Source organism: Martes martes (assembly GCF_963455335.1).
Source record: "Martes martes genome assembly, chromosome: 5".
In the NCBI taxonomy this organism is placed as follows: domain Eukaryota; kingdom Metazoa; phylum Chordata; class Mammalia; order Carnivora; family Mustelidae; genus Martes; species Martes martes.
Window position 1 is genome coordinate 60,536,531 of NC_137892.1, and position 15,566 is coordinate 60,552,096.

At 41.0% G+C, this 15,566-nt stretch overlaps 1 protein-coding gene across 3 annotated transcripts in view; it reads left to right on the forward strand.

The window, feature by feature from the left end:
* Window positions 1-516: 516 nt before the first annotated feature.
* ACOT12 (acyl-CoA thioesterase 12) overlaps window positions 517-15,566 on the forward strand; it is a 51,201-nt gene continuing 36,151 nt past the window's right edge. For all 3 annotated transcript variants that reach the window (XR_013966884.1, XM_080804687.1, XM_080804688.1), the window contains exons 1-3: window positions 517-690; window positions 8,167-8,236; window positions 14,129-14,189. Coding sequence is in view for 2 of the 3 variants with exons in the window: in XM_080804687.1 (XP_080660813.1) it covers window positions 564-690; window positions 8,167-8,236; window positions 14,129-14,189 (258 nt within the window). In the remaining variant the exon portion in view is untranslated. The remainder of the gene's footprint in view (window positions 691-8,166; window positions 8,237-14,128; window positions 14,190-15,566) is intronic.

The following is a 15,566-nucleotide window of genomic DNA, read 5'->3' on the forward strand; positions in this document are numbered from 1 at the left end:
AAGAAAAAACAAAACAGAAGGTGTATTTTGAACTAGGGCTTGAGAAGTGAGCGCCCACTCTACCTGTCAACAGCCAGTGGGGGAAAGGGTAGTCCAATACTCAAAAGCCAGCTTCTAAAGCCAAAGTCCACATTCTGTAGACAGCTTTTAACTAATCAATCTTAAACCTCCCGCCGCCGTCTTCGGACGGGTGTTAACCTCACAGCTTACTTACCAAACACCTGGATCCGCTCAGCCAGGCACGTGCTAAGAGTTGCGTCCGTGACCTCATTTAATTCTTTCCACAGTCCTCTGTCATAACCACTGCTCTCCTCCCCTCACAGTAAGAAACTCGGACCGTTCCCAGCTTTGCCAACCTCGGTGACCCCGGATTTGGCTGATATTCCTGGCACCCCAGATCCCACCTCCCCGTGCATCTGGCGGCCAGCAGGGAGCGGGATTCGGGGCCCAAGGGGCAAGCGGCGCGGGTGCCCTGCGGGGCGGGGGCGGGGGCGGGGGCGGGCTCAACGCGGACTGACCCGGCCGGACGCCGGCGGCCTGGGGGCTTCGCTGCGGGCTGGGCCATGGAGCGCCCGGCGCCTGGGGAGGTGCGCATGAGCCAGGCCATCCAGCCCGCGCACGCCAACCCGCGCGGCGAGCTGAGCGCGGGGCAGCTGCTCAAGTGGATCGACGCCACCGCCTGCCTGGCGGGTAGGGGGCGGCCGGGGAGGGGTGCTGTGGGGGCTGGAAGGGGAGCGCGGGAGGCCGGGAGGCCCGGGGGCTGGGGGTGCCCGGCGCCCCTGCGGTGGTGGGGGCGAGGGGGCTCGATGTGGTAGGGGGTGTCTGGGAACTGGCGCGCGGGCTTGGCTGTGGGGATTGGGGTGGCGGGGGATCCCGAGGACCTGGGCGCGGGCCGACCCACTCCGGTGAGGGAGCCGACGCTGGAGCCCCAGCCCGCACAGTTTCTGGAGCCCGGATCCGTGAGGAGAGAGAAGGAAGGAAGAAGGTCTTTACAGTTGTGAGCCCGGGGCAGCGGGGGACTTAAGGGAATGAGGCAGTTCATCCAACGCGAGAATGACCCAGACCAGTGATTCTCAAACGTTTTAGCTTTAGGACTACTTTACTCCATTAAATAAGTGAGGACCCCGAGAGCTTTTGTTTATGTGGGTTATTTTTGTTGATGTTTACTATATTCGAAATCTTTAAAAGTTAATTCATGTAAAAAGAACAAGAGTAAGCCCATGACATAGTTTTGTTGAAAAAAAAAAACATTTTCAACAATGATAAAAATACACTTAGAGGCATCGTACTGGTTTACGTTTCTGCACCTCTCTTTAATGTCTGGTTTGAGAGGAGACTACTCACTTCTCATACCGGCTCCTGCATTCAGTTTGTGGCTACCACACCTTTATTTAAGTCTCGTCTCAGGACCTTTGCACCTGCTTCTCATTTTACTATTATGCTCTTCTCTTGGCCCTTTTTTGTCATTTTATCTCAGCTTAAATATTCTTTCCCCAGAGAAGTCTTTCTTGGCCACCTGCTTACATTTGTACCCTTTAAGCAGTTTGATCACAACGCCCTTTTCCCCCCCTTCATGCCACTTAGCAAAATCTGTAATTATTTTGTGTATGGATCTGTTGTTCACCTCTTTATTTCTTGCCTGGCTAATTAGCATGTGAACTGAAGCTAGTTCTCCAGTACTTAGTAAGGTCTAAATAAAAACCTGCTTTTATGGATGGGTAGGTCGGTGACGGATGGGTCCAGACCTTGGAATCTCATTTCTAAAATGAAGTCAGACTTTGCACATGGCACTTAACAGACTCAGCAAATGTACATTTTGAAGGAAAATATGTTAGGATAAACTACTAGAGCTGGAAGGAGCTTAAAATCATTATCTTAGGACTCTTATTTTACAGAGGACAAAAGTAAAGCACAGATGATTACAGAACCCTGCTTTTCTCACTGAGCATCAATAGGGTTTGTAATCCCCTGTGTGTAAACCACCCACAAAATTTAGTCACATATTTATGCCAATCTGCTTGTTTGTTTTCTGTTTGTTGATAGGTCTGTTTGGTTTCTGTCTTAACAGTTTTTATCAGTATTTGAGGTCGATTATAATAACATAAATAATGGAAGCATGAATATAAAATTAATTCACATCTAAGAGAAACAAGTGTAAAAATCATTGAGGTTGCTAATAATAATGATGTCTATTGCCAAAGCAACTGAATATATTATGTGAATCTTGAAGTGACTTTTAGTTACCTCACTTAGTGCCTCTGTCCTGTAAAGGATAAACAGTTGGCCTCCTGCAACTGTCACAAAAATTTCTTGGGAAACTCAGACCACAGATTGATTCAATTGATAACCAGTTACTCTGGATGAATAGGTAGATTACTAACAATACAACATTAAAGAAACCTTTAAGATACCATTGGTTTGGACACATGGAGATAACCTGTGTTCACCACCCCAGGGTGAGAAGCACCACATAAGCAAGAGACATTATTTAGCCAAGGTGTAACAGAATCTGTGGCAGAGAAATGTTGCACCATAGTGCTTTACTTTATATAATAAGGATAAAGCAAAAACTTCTTTTCCTGGCATTTTCCTGGCCAGAGTTCCTTATTGACCAGCACTTTTTTACAGCCACTTACTATGATAAATAGTGATCATATAGTCATAACCCCCAAGGCACGGCCATGACTCCCAGGCACTGCTAGACTCCAAAATATCTTCTCAATATTTTCAGAAAGATTTAATATGTTCACTATAATTTTGGCATTAAACCTCATTTCTGTCAGTAGCCCCGTTTTTCTAGTTCCTTAAGCCTAGAGGATTGACGTCATATCTGAGGCATCCTCCGTCCTCCATATCCACTTCTTATTTTGAAATGCCACAAACTCTCATTTCCTTCTGTTTCATTTCTGAATCTTTCCCAGGGTTTCACTCTCTCAGGAGAGGCATTCAAGCTATCCAGTTGGGCAAGTCAGAAATCTAGGATTCATCCATTCTTGATTCCTCTCTCTACCTTGCTTCCCCCCCTACACATTCAAGCCATGAACCAAGTCCTGTCAATGTTACCTTCAAGGAATCACTCAAACCCACCCATTTTGCTATGCTTCCATTACCACCACCCAGGCCAAGCTACCATCATCCTTCATGTGAACTTCAGCAGTGATTTCTAGATTGATCTTCTCTGTTCATTCTTATTTCCTCTCCATCCTACATCTGAAGTTCTTGAAGGTGCTAATCTGATCATATCATACCTTATTAATCTTACCCATTGTCTTCCTTATTAAGGACTATAATTATCTAGCATGGTAAGTATCTCCTATCAGAAAAAAAGTCACATAGATAACAACTATAAACTCTGGAAAAAACATTGAATAAAAGCTACTTATGGCAACTAACAAGTGAACAGAAGCAGATTTAGAACATTTGGAAGTCAACACTTAGAAGAAGAGAATGGTACTATCTAACTTTGTTTCATTTTGTTTTTTTATTTTTTAATGAGTTTAAGCCTGAAGAAAGACTCCATTCTGTTGCCAACTAAATTTCTGACGGAAAACCTACAGACTTGCTTATTTGAAGAACCAGAGGATTTGGGGGAAACACAGCTACTGAAATGTGAGGAGGAAAATTCAAGAAAGGAGTGAACCAGAGAGGCAGCACCCTAAAATCTGTTTTTTGCTCAAATCTCTGGCAAACCTTGAATTATATATGCATAAGAGAAACTCCAACCTTCCTAGATAATGCCAAAAGAACTAAAAAGGGCTATCCCAATCTCTAGGAAGACAAGAGTTTTATAGTTTGAGTTTAGTTAACTGCTTACTTGGGAAAAAAAAAAAAACAGTACTGTTCAGAGGAACATGTAAGAATCCATGATTTATACAGTGTATCACTCCTAATGGTTATGATACAGTCCAAAATTACTTGATATACAAAGAAACAGGGAAATATGCTGCACTCTTAAGTGAAAAGATAATGGAGATCAATCTCTAGATGACCCACATGCTAGAATTAAGCTTCTGGAGTTATGTAGCAGCTATTATAATTGTGCTTGAAGATGTAATAAAAACTATGATCTAAAGAATGAAAAGATAATAAATTTCAGTAGAGAAATAGAAACTAAAAGAAGAACCAAGGGGCGCCTGGGTGGCTCAGTGGGTTAAAGTCTCTGCCTTTGGCTCAGGTCATGATCCCAGGGTCCTGGGATCGAGCCCCACATTGGGCTCTCTGCTCAGCAGGGAGCCTGCTTCCCTTCCTCTCTCTCTGTCTGCCTCTGCCTCTTTGCCTCCCTGTGATCTCTGTCAAATAAATAAATAAAATCTTTTAAAAAAATTAAAAAACCAAGTGGAAATTCCTAAACTTAAAATTACAATATCTGAAATTAAAAAAAAAAAAAAATTCACTGGATAGGCTTAACAACAGACCGGAGGGGACTAAGAGTGAGTAAACATAAAAGTGGACAATAGATATTATATAGTCTGAAGAAAAGAGAAAAGATGAATTTCAAAAATGAACAAACAAATTTATGAAAAAAATAGTTCCAAGTGTGTAACATACTTGTCATTGGGGCCCCAAAAGAGAGGAGAAAAAATATGAAGCAAAGAACAAATATTTAAAGAAATAGTAGCTGAAATTTTCCCACATATGTTGAAAGACATACATTTACAGATTGAAGAAGATCACAGGATACCAAGAAAGATGAATACTAAAAAACTCACATCTGAGTACATCACAGGCAAACTATGATGAAAAGAAAATCTCGAAAGCAGGCAGAGAAAAACCCTATGCTATACCTAGGAGACTGATGCTTAGAATTACTTCTGACTTTATCAGAAACATTGGAGTCCAGAAGACGGTGGAACAATATCTTTAATAATAATTATAAAACTGTCAACTAAGAACTTCAAGGCCCTGTGCATAGTCCATTCTCAGCCAACCCTTCAGCCGTACCAGCTCTCCGTCTTGCTTTCTGCATTTTTTCCCCATAATTTTATTATTTATTAGAGTGCATGCTCAAGTGGGGAGAAGGACAGAGGGAGAGGGAAAGAGAGAATCTCGAGAGACTCCATGATGAGTGTGGAGCCCAAGTCAGGGCTCGATCTCATGACCCTGACATCATGACCTGAGTTGAAATCAAGAGTCAGGTGTTTAACCAACTGAGCCACCCAGGCACCCTGCTTGCTTTCTACATTTTATCTTCAAAGACTTGGATCAGGTTCTTTGTAATTGGTGTTCCCTCTGCTCATTGTGTTCACCTTTTTTCTGTTCTTCCTCCCCAACACATCTATTTCAGTCTTAATCATCTTTCAGATCTCTGCTGAAGCATCCCTTCCATGTGCATCTTCCTGACATCCCATCTACGTCCGGTTTCTCTGTTACGACTCCCATAAAAACCATGTTTTCCTCAGGGCACTTAATTCATTTTGTTATTACTTATTCATTCTATTAATCCCTGGCTTCTCCATGGCTGTTATATATTGCCAGCCCCTTACATAGAGGCTAGCATATCACGGGTCTTTAGTCAACATTTGCTAAAGGAATAAATGAATGAATGGAGATACCACCACTTTAATCAATCATCATCTCATACCTGGATTACAACCATTTAGCTAGTCTGCTACTATTCCCAGCTTGTCTCCGTTTCTCCACAAAATCAGTAATAGCTTTAGAGTTTCTCCACTTTTATTGGTGAAGAAGGATAGTCATTGTATGAAGGACAGTAAAAATCAAAAATCAAGAGCAAGTTGGTCCTATTGAACTCATAGATGACACACTTGTAAACAAAATAAAAGAAATGCATAGAAACACACGTAAAAATTGTGGTCCTATGTTGGTTCCCCATAGTTTTGTTTTTTGTTTTTAATTTAATGAGCCTTAAAAGTCTATAGTGTAAACCGTAAATTGAGCCTCTGAAGCCCATAGCTAGCTAAACACCTCTCTGAAGAGTGTTCTTTGACTGCTCTTTTCTGAGAGTTCCTATTGCTTCTGTAGTCAAAACTACTATGTAGAACAATGCAGTTGATCTTTCTAAGCCTAAATTTCCTCATTTGTAAAGTTAAACTAAAAATGGTACCAACCTCGTGTAATCAACATGCATAAATACACAGCTCAGTGCCTGGTCAATAATATGTGTTTGATAAATGGTAACTATTATTATGATAATGTTTGTTCATGATCCCAATCTAGTATAATGCTACATAATATATATATATCACATATAAATTATATATATGACATATAAATTATATATAGTGCTATATATGTGACAAAATTATATATATTTATACATATATATAATAGATGTTTGATATATACAATAAAAATTTAGCCTTGCTGATTATTGCCCTTTAGTTATCATTTAAATCATTCAAAATTGGTCACTTAGGTTGACATACATGGTAATGGTTTCTTAACAAGAATAGTTTAATAAACTCAACATCCTGATCCTTCATGTCAGGTAAGTGGGATGAATGTCCTTTAGGTACTCCTTAGTTAATGTTTTATAGCACATATTTGCAAGGATCCGGTAGTTCTCTGAAAATCTTAAGCTCCAAAAGGGCACCGACTATGGCTGGCTCTCTAATTGCCCCCGAGTAGACTTGGTAAGAGATGGGACCGACTCAGCTCAGTGTCTGGAAATCAGTAAGGATTTAATCACTAAGGACTTAATTCCTGTTAAATCAGGAATTTAACAGGTGTTTGATATACTGAATTCAGTTGAGCCCAACTAGAGTATTTCTAGAGTCTGATACTTTGACATTCCCTTCCTCTCACTGAACTTAATAGCCAGGAATCCGGTCTCCCGCTCTCCGTCCCTCACACACAGAGTGCTGCTATGGTTACCTTTTTGGTAACTCAGTTTGCATTATGTGCATGTTTGGAAAAACAGTTCATTATTTCCAACTGGTAAAACCAAAATTCCAGTTTTCTGCAAATGACATTATAGGGCAGAGTGTCCTAAATACCTGCTTTCTGGAGTATTTTCTTGCCTCTTTTAACCTCGCACAGTCAGTTATGACTGCAGTTAAAGTATCCACATGAAGAAGACAATGTCCATGTAATTTACCATCTCTTCCATCATGTGGAAGCAGGAGCGATGTCTCCAAAATTAAAATGGGGTTAGAAGTTCCTAAAAAGCCAGCATAATCTGTTTGGATTTTAACTGTTCATCAAAATCAGATTCTGACAGAAGCACATGTCTACATTTTTCCTGAAAAGAATAAGTTCTGATATTTTTTTATATAAAACAAAATCGGGACGCCTGGGTGTCTCAGTTGGTTAAGCCGCTGCCTTAGGCTCAGGTCATGATCCCAGAGTCCTGGGATCGAGTCCTGCATCAGGGTCCTTGCTTGGCAGGGAGCCTGCTTCTCTCTCCGCCTCTGCCTGCCACTCTGCCTGCTTGTGTGCTCGCTCGTTTGCTCTCTCTCTCTCTCTCTATCTGACAAATAAATAATAAAATCTTTAAAAAAACATAAAACAAAATCAATAATCCAAAAAAAAAAAAACGCTTTAACAGATTAAATGCAGACATGGAATATGGACATAGCTAGGGTTTCTTCCTTAATCTCTTTCTGCCTTATTTAATACTGTCCTCTGCAACATAATTAATACATACTGAATTTGATAATAATGAACAATAAATATTGATTAAATACCTAGTATGTGCCGAGTATTTCTCTGACACCCAGAGATGCTGCTCTCTGATTTGGAGTATGATCTCAGGATATCCATACTGTTCAGTGCTTATACATGTTAACTGGTCAAAATATATGCAGCTTCTGGTTATGTGGGATAATGGATACAGCTTTAATGCATTGTTTTTAAAACAAAAGGAGGGTAGTATCTGTCAAAATATTTGAAGTTGGCACCAACGAACTAAAATTACTATTTCAATCACTAGATATACTAGGTATCGGTATTGAATTTCAAATCAAAGACAGTGTGAGTTAAAACTTAGAAGAAAGTACAGTAATTTCAATGCAATAGAAACACAACTTACAGAGCTGAAAAAGTGTTACTGACCCAGGTCTCCCCCAAGTGTGGGCAGAGTGGTACTTACCTGAACCAGAGGATGAGCTACTAGAATAAGTCCATTTAGTTTTTATTTCTTTTCCCTTGTGATGAAATGTTTAAACGTAACTATTGATGCAGCCCATTTTCATCTGTTTTTTGAAGCTGAAAAACATGCCGGGGTTTCCTGTGTTACAGCCTCAGTGGATGACATACAATTTGAGGAGATGGCGAGGTAAGTGGCATCGCTCTACCACACCTGTCTCCCACGCTTGTTGGCTCATTTACAACATATATTTGTGGCACCTGTGCTCATTTATTTGGCGTCAGTGATTCACAGTTTGTTAATAAAATCAATAACAGTTGACCTTGTGTAAATCAGTAGAATAGTAATTGCAGGACCTACTTTTAGTAAAGACTTTTAAGTATAAATCCACAGTCCTGATTTCGTGGAGAAATAGCTCTCCGAAAAAATGCATTCTGGTTTGAGACAGAGCAGGATTTCTGAAAGCTGCCTCGTAATGGCTTTTTCCTCGACTAGAAGAATAATTAATGATAATAAGCAGGTCTGTGATGGTGAATTTCATCATTAGGTTGTTGGTAAACATTGATTCATCTTGAGTACAGATGTTAAATTAGGAAGAACATATTATGTGTGGGAGTTTGTATGTGCTTTACCATCTCTTACTGCAGAAAATTTCAAGATCAATGAAGGTTTCAAACATACACGGAAGTAGAGAGATTGGGATAGTGAATCCCCATGGACCATCACCAACTACAACAATGACCAACTGATGGACACTCTTGTTTTATTAGCATCCTCCTCCCACGCACCTGCATGACTTTGAAGGAAATCTCAGGCATCATCTGTGACTATTTCATTATATATTTCTATATGATAAGAGCTCTTTTAGGGAACATAATAACATAATCACAGCACCATTAACAGAAATCGTTATTCCCAGTGGTCTCCAAAAATGTTTTTTTTTAATTAAACAATTGATTTCTTGAATCACGATTCAGTATGGTTGATAAGCCTTTTCACATATAATTTTCTCTACTTTCATTTCCCTTAGTTTATTTATTAAAGAAACCTGGACATTTGTCCTAGAGAGTTTACCACATTTTGTATTTGCTCATTGTATCTCCGTTTAAGATGTTCACCCATTCTTTGTATTTCTTGTAAAATGATCATTACATCTAAAAATTGATTTGATGAAGTTTTGATAAAGCCAGTTCTTACCGAGAGCACATAATGTCTGATGATCATTACCTAGAACATTATTTCATTAGTTACTGATAAAATGGTGATATGCCAATCCTATCATTTCTTCTTCATTTCTTTTCTTTTTTTTTTTTTTAAAGATTTTATTTATTTATTTGTCAGAGAGAGTGAGCACAGGCAGACAGAGAGGCAGGCAGAGGCAGAGGGAGAAGCAGGCTCCCTGCTGAGCAAGGAGCCCGATGTGGGACTCGATCCCAGAACGCTGGGATCATGACCTGAGCCGAAGGCAGCCGCTTAACCAACTGAGCCACCCAGGCGTCCCCATTTATTTTCTCAAATATTTGTATAGAGAGACCATTTGTCTCATTAATTACTTGGTTATCCTTAGACGAAGTTTGTCCGGGAAAGACAGGCTTAATTCTTTTCCTTTATTTAATGTCATCATAAGCCTATGGACTTTAACATAGGTGATACATTTCAGTTTGGGTGTGGTTATTCTTTTTTTTTTTTAAAGATTTTATTTATTTATTTGACAGACAGAGATCACAAGTAGGCAGAGAGGCAGGCAGAGAGAGAGGAGGAAGCAGGCTCCCCGCTGAGCAGAGAGCCCGATGCGGGACTCGATCCCAGAACCCTGGGATCATGACCTGAGCCGAAAGCAGAGGCTTTAACCCACTGAGCCACCCAGGTTCCCTGGGTGTGGTTATTCTTATGGATACTCAAACTGCCTTGTCTTTGAAGAGTGGGAGCTTCTTCAATCTGGTTCAATCTGGTCCAGGTTCTTTGGACATAACCCCAAAGTTAGAAGTCTTCAATAACTCCTTTACTTTCTGGTTTGACAGGGTGGGCTCACCTTTTACAAAACTGAGAGTCATAAATTTCTTCAAAAGAAATAGTTAAAAAAAAAATAGCAAGTAGAGATCACAATGTGGGCAGAAAATGTACTCATTTATAAAGGTTGGTTTTTCCAGGGGACAGAATTAAGAATGATTTGTTTTTTAAAGTGTTTATTCTAATACCTGTAATAAATTGGATGGTATGGTTTTACTTAATTTCTTTGATTTCATGTTTGTATCTTTGTTTTTTGTTTTTGTTTTTCCCTGAATATCTTGATCCTTGAAGGCATGAACGTAACTAACAAGGTAAAGGAAGAGAGAAGGCCATCTGTTTCTCTTTTGGATGGTTCTCAAAGACCGTGGGGGTAGTTGCCACAGTTTTCAAGCCCTGAGTTGTCTTGTCCAGTGAGATGCTCAGTCTGTCTCTCCAGGCTTACTCTTACATTTATCTATTTGACATTTATTTGTTTAGATACAAAAAAAATTAAGTTTAATAAAACCAACGTGCATGAAGAAATTACTTCTTCAAAACTGACACAGAAGAAATTGTTGGCAGGAATTAGAATCACAGACATGGCAAGACCTGTATAGGTCAGCCCGACCTCCTTTTTTGTACCAAGGAGAAACTGAGGCCTAATGCCCTGAGCAAACCAGGGGACTGAGGGTGCTTTGAGCCTGGATCTTCTCAAGCTTAATCCAGTGCTTCCGCTGACCCACTTCTGTGGGGGTTTTTTGAACACTTTTTAAATTTTTATTGAACACTTCCCAGTGGTTCTCATAGGCAGCTGGAGTGTCACTGATAGAGCTCTGGACATTCTAGAGTCTTATAAAAGCAGATAAAGTTCCAATGACTAAGCTCACATACTAGCAATGGGATTTTTTTCCCTGAAGGAGAAAAAAATTACATGGGTTTGTGTCTCGATAAAATTGCAAATTACTATGAATCCAAACTTGTTTAGGACTAGATAGTAGCACCATTATTAAATTTAGGAATGCCAATGGTGTATTGTAACAAAATATCTATTATATATTTTCTAAACTTAAATTCTATAAACTAGACTTAACTAATGACCTCATCAGTGAAATGTGGGTTGCCATTTTGCTCCATTTTGTACCATTTTGTGCTTCTGTAATCAGAAAGGATTTGTGGCCACTAACATCATGGAAAGGGGCCTTTTTTTTTTTTTTTAACATGGGACCTGAACCATAAAAAGATTGAAGTGAAAGCTACATATAGAAAACCATATAATTTGGTTATAAACCATATTGGATACTTTTAAAATTCTCGGATATTTATTGCCTATACAAAAAGTACTACTCCATACTCCGTAGGATATACAAATGATTATGGTACAATTTTGGAGTGTAGCAGTCACTAAGTCTAGTGAGAGGCAGACAGATACATAATCATCAGAATAGAAAGCATGACAGGATGCAGGCCTGGAGTGAAATATAAACTCCATTTTCTGGGGTAGTTTAAAAAGGTGCATGTTTTGACTGGAGAATCAATGAGAGGGGTGGCATTTAAAGTGTGCCTCAAATGAGGTATAGATTTTCGTCTGGTGAGTAGGAGAAGGACTTCACATAATGAGGTATATGTAAGAATCCAAGCATGAGGTTGAGAAGGAGCAGAAAGTGCTCAGGAAGAGCCTGGTCTGCAGAGAGGTGAGGCTCCAGCAAGAGACTGGGGCCAGATAACAGAAGACCTTGAATGCCATGCTGTGAAACTGGTTTTCTTGAGTTGAAATTCTGGTCATTCCATTCATTTGACATTCAGCGTTGAGAGTTTCATTTGGTGGACAACCAGATTCTTTGGAATTCCCTTACTTTTATTTATTTTTATTTTTTTAAAACGAGTTATTTGTTAGAGAGAGAGACCACACGGGGGAAGGGCAGAGGGAGAAGGAGAGAGAGAATCCCAAGCAAACTCCCCACTGAGCATGGGGCTCCACACGGGGCTCAAAAAGGGGTTCTACCCCATGACCTTGAGTTCATGGCCTGAGCTGAAACCAATAGTGAGACACTCAACCGACAACCACCCAGGTGCCCCTGGAATTCCCCTACTTTTGAAGGCAGGACAGTGCTCACAGAAGAGACAAAAGTGGCCTGTGCTTCCACCTCTTCAACTCTGACTGACAGGCATAAGATTTTAGTAGTTGGTGAGTACAAAGTACTGTTGTAGCTTTGGAGGGGGACTCTAACTCTGCCTGGCACTATTACTGTGAATCTATCCTAGAAAGTTGACTGAACAGAGCCAGGAAGTTTACAAGGAAGATATGCAAGGGAAAAAACAAAATTGATTTGGGTTTGTGTGTGCTGCATGTGAAGATTAAGAAAAATTGGGTGGTGTGTGTGGAGGTAGCTAACACTGAGACTAGTAGAGCCTCCATGACTATTAGAATCTGTTGAGGAAAAATTTGGAAATAGGGCTCTGAGTTTCAAGAATGAGGTCCAGGCTAAAGATGTAGGTTTGAGAATCATTTCTATAAAGATGACAGGATCATGGACAAGCACAAGGTCTTCTAGAAAGAGAGTAAAGTGAGAATAGGACAAAGGACAGAAATTTAGGAGATGTCTACACTGAAGGGATGGATTAAGGAAGAGAAATCAGTGAGGGAAACCGAGATAGAAGAGAGAACACTGCTTTGGAATGCAAGGGAAGATAAAGCTTCTGAAGAAAGGCATTAAATGAGGTGAGACGTTGGAGTTAGCTGTTAGGAAGTGACTGTGGAAGGATCAGAAGTGAAATGTGGAGGCAAGAGCCAGATTTGAGGGGCTGAGAAGTGAATGGGAAATGAAGCCCTCAAACTTCAGCCCCTGGAAAAATCGTCATCGTTGAAGACCCCTCTCAAATATCACCTCTCCCCCTGGGGCTAATAATACATTATATGTTAATAAAAATAAAAAAATAAATGTCACCTCTCCTGTGACTCCTTTCCCAAGTTTCTGAACTAGCCTCTTTATGGGTGCTTTTGTATTACTCAAACCTTTCTTTTTCAAGAAATTTCATAGCATTGCCCTTCAGCTGTCTATAGACTGTGTCCCAGGTGAAGACTGGTCTCCTTGCAGTCATCAACCTTATCTCGCTCATCACTGTATCCTGAGGTCTTAGCTCAGTGCCAGGACTGGTTGTAACTCAGTCAACATTTCCTAAATGCATGAGTTAGAAGAAGAAAGTAGTATTTTAGGAGAAGAGAAAAGATTTTGAGATAGAATAGGGTTGAGAGAAAGATCTTTAGAAAGAAGCAGCCTTGAGTATTTTCATAGACTGTTAAGAAGTCAGGGAAGGGGCAGAGATTGAGGAAAAGAGAAAAGAGCTAAGCAGGTGGTGGCAGGGAGGACAGATAATGAGGGGGTGGGTCAAGGGCACAGGTACAGAAAGAGGTCTGGAAGAGACCTGTCTTTCTTCCCCTGAAACAGAAGAGTAAGAAGAAGAAAATGGAGAGTGTAGTTTAACTTTGAAAGCAAGGGAGAAAAATTGAGCAGGCTTACAGTGGGTAGACCCTTAAGGTAAAGGGGACAGGAGGTAACTGGGGGGCCAGAACCCAAAAGGTCTGAAACAATTTCAGATTGTATGACCAGGAGTCCTATAATCGTGGAGAGTGAATGGATCCTCTGGCCGTCCTGATGGTCCGTGTAAACCTGGTGAAGTTGATCAGTTTGCCGCTTGCTCATTTGTATCCCATTTCTTGGGGAACAAACATTTAAAAATAAATACCAGTTGTATAGGTTGGCTTGTGTGTTTGTTTTAACTTCCCTCAAGGAAACAGCTGTGATATAATCCAAGTATCTGTTGCAGATTTTGGAAGTCATTTTGCACACCATTTTGCAAAGGCCCTTTTCTGTTTGAATAGAAGTAGTCAGCTAACACACAGGTGGCTTACAGTGATTGGCGTCTGTTTTTACAGCTGCCTTTTTCTGTTATCATTAACCCGAGGTTTCATGTATGAACATTATCGGCATGACACGGGGGGACTGCTCTATGGCACGTCCATTTAGGTGAATCTTTAAGTCTGAGATGAGCTGCGCTAGGATTACTAAAGTCCCTCCCTCTCTTTTTAACTAGAGTTGGACAAGTTATAACCATCAAAGCAAAAGTTACCAGAGCATTCAGCACAAGCATGGAGGTAAGTGACTTCATTTCTCCTGACTATGGGTGCCCATCTCTTCAGAGGACAGAGGAGGAGTTCTGGAATAATTTGGAGTGAGATTCTGAATTTCAGAAGGTCCTTGAATCTGTGGTCAGGCTTATAGGTAAGTAACAAGCCCTTGCCTTGTGTTTCCCAGTCGAATCTGCTACCAAAATTCAGTGCCACGCACTATTTCCACAGAGAAGGGTACACAGAAAGTAAACGTGCAAGGGAGAAGGGCACCCTCTTGGTTCTTTGCAGAGTATGGGTTTTATTTCTTAATTATTCTGACTCTCCTTGTACTCTGTCTCTTCACCTTCTCCTGGAAACCAGCCCCATAATTAGCTAGTTTTTGAAAGACAAAGTAACTGAAGTGAGAAGGGAAGTTTAGAGGATTTCTCTTCTACATCCACTTGGTTTTGTTTTCTTTACTATAGTTGTGAAAGCAACATTTTCAGAGGCTTTTGGAATCACTGTCCAGATGAAACTAGCAGGAAAGGAGTTACGGGATCTTATATTGCAACTTTTAGGTTGGTTAGTACCAGTCCCTTTGATCTCTGGACACAGAAGACAGGAAGGGCTTACATTTGTTGGTTAGGCCCACAGTAACAGAGTCCCCACAGACTAGGTGACTTAACCAACAGAAATGTATCGTGTCACAGCTCTAGAAGCTTGAAGTCCTAAATCAAGGCGTCAGTAGGGTTGACTCTTTCTGAGGACTATGCAAGAGAATGTGCTCAGGGCTCTCCCCTGGCTTCTGGCGATTTGCTGATGCCTTTGGAACCCTTGGCTTCTGCTCCATCAGCCCCATCGCTGCCTTCCTCTTCGCCATGAGAACACCATGGTGTGTGTGTCTGTGTCCAAATTCCCCCTTTTTATAAGGACATCAGCGCATGGGATCAGGAGCCCCTCTACTCTGGCTCATCATAACCAGTTACATCTGTACCACCCTACTTCCAAAGTAAGGTCACATTATAAGGTGCTGGATTTGGTGGGGGACACCATTCAACCCATATTGCTCTTCAATAGAGCTGTTTGGCAGTAACCCTCCCTACGGTGGTGGCTTTACTCCAGTATCCACAGGAACAGGACACAAAACACTTGAAATCAGAAGAGAAATGTTTGTGTTAAAAACCAGCTCTCTCGGGGCTCCTGGGTGGCTCAGTGGGTTGAGGCTTCTGCCTTCGGCTCAGGTCATGATCCCAGGGTCCTGGGATCGGGCCCTACATCGGGCTCTCTCCACAGGGGGGAGCCTGCTTCCTCCTCTCTCTCTGCCTGCCTCTCTGCCTACTTGTGATCTCTGTCAAATAAATAAATAATCTTAAAAACAAACAAACAAAAAAAACCCAGCTCTCTCAGCACCAGTTACAACGG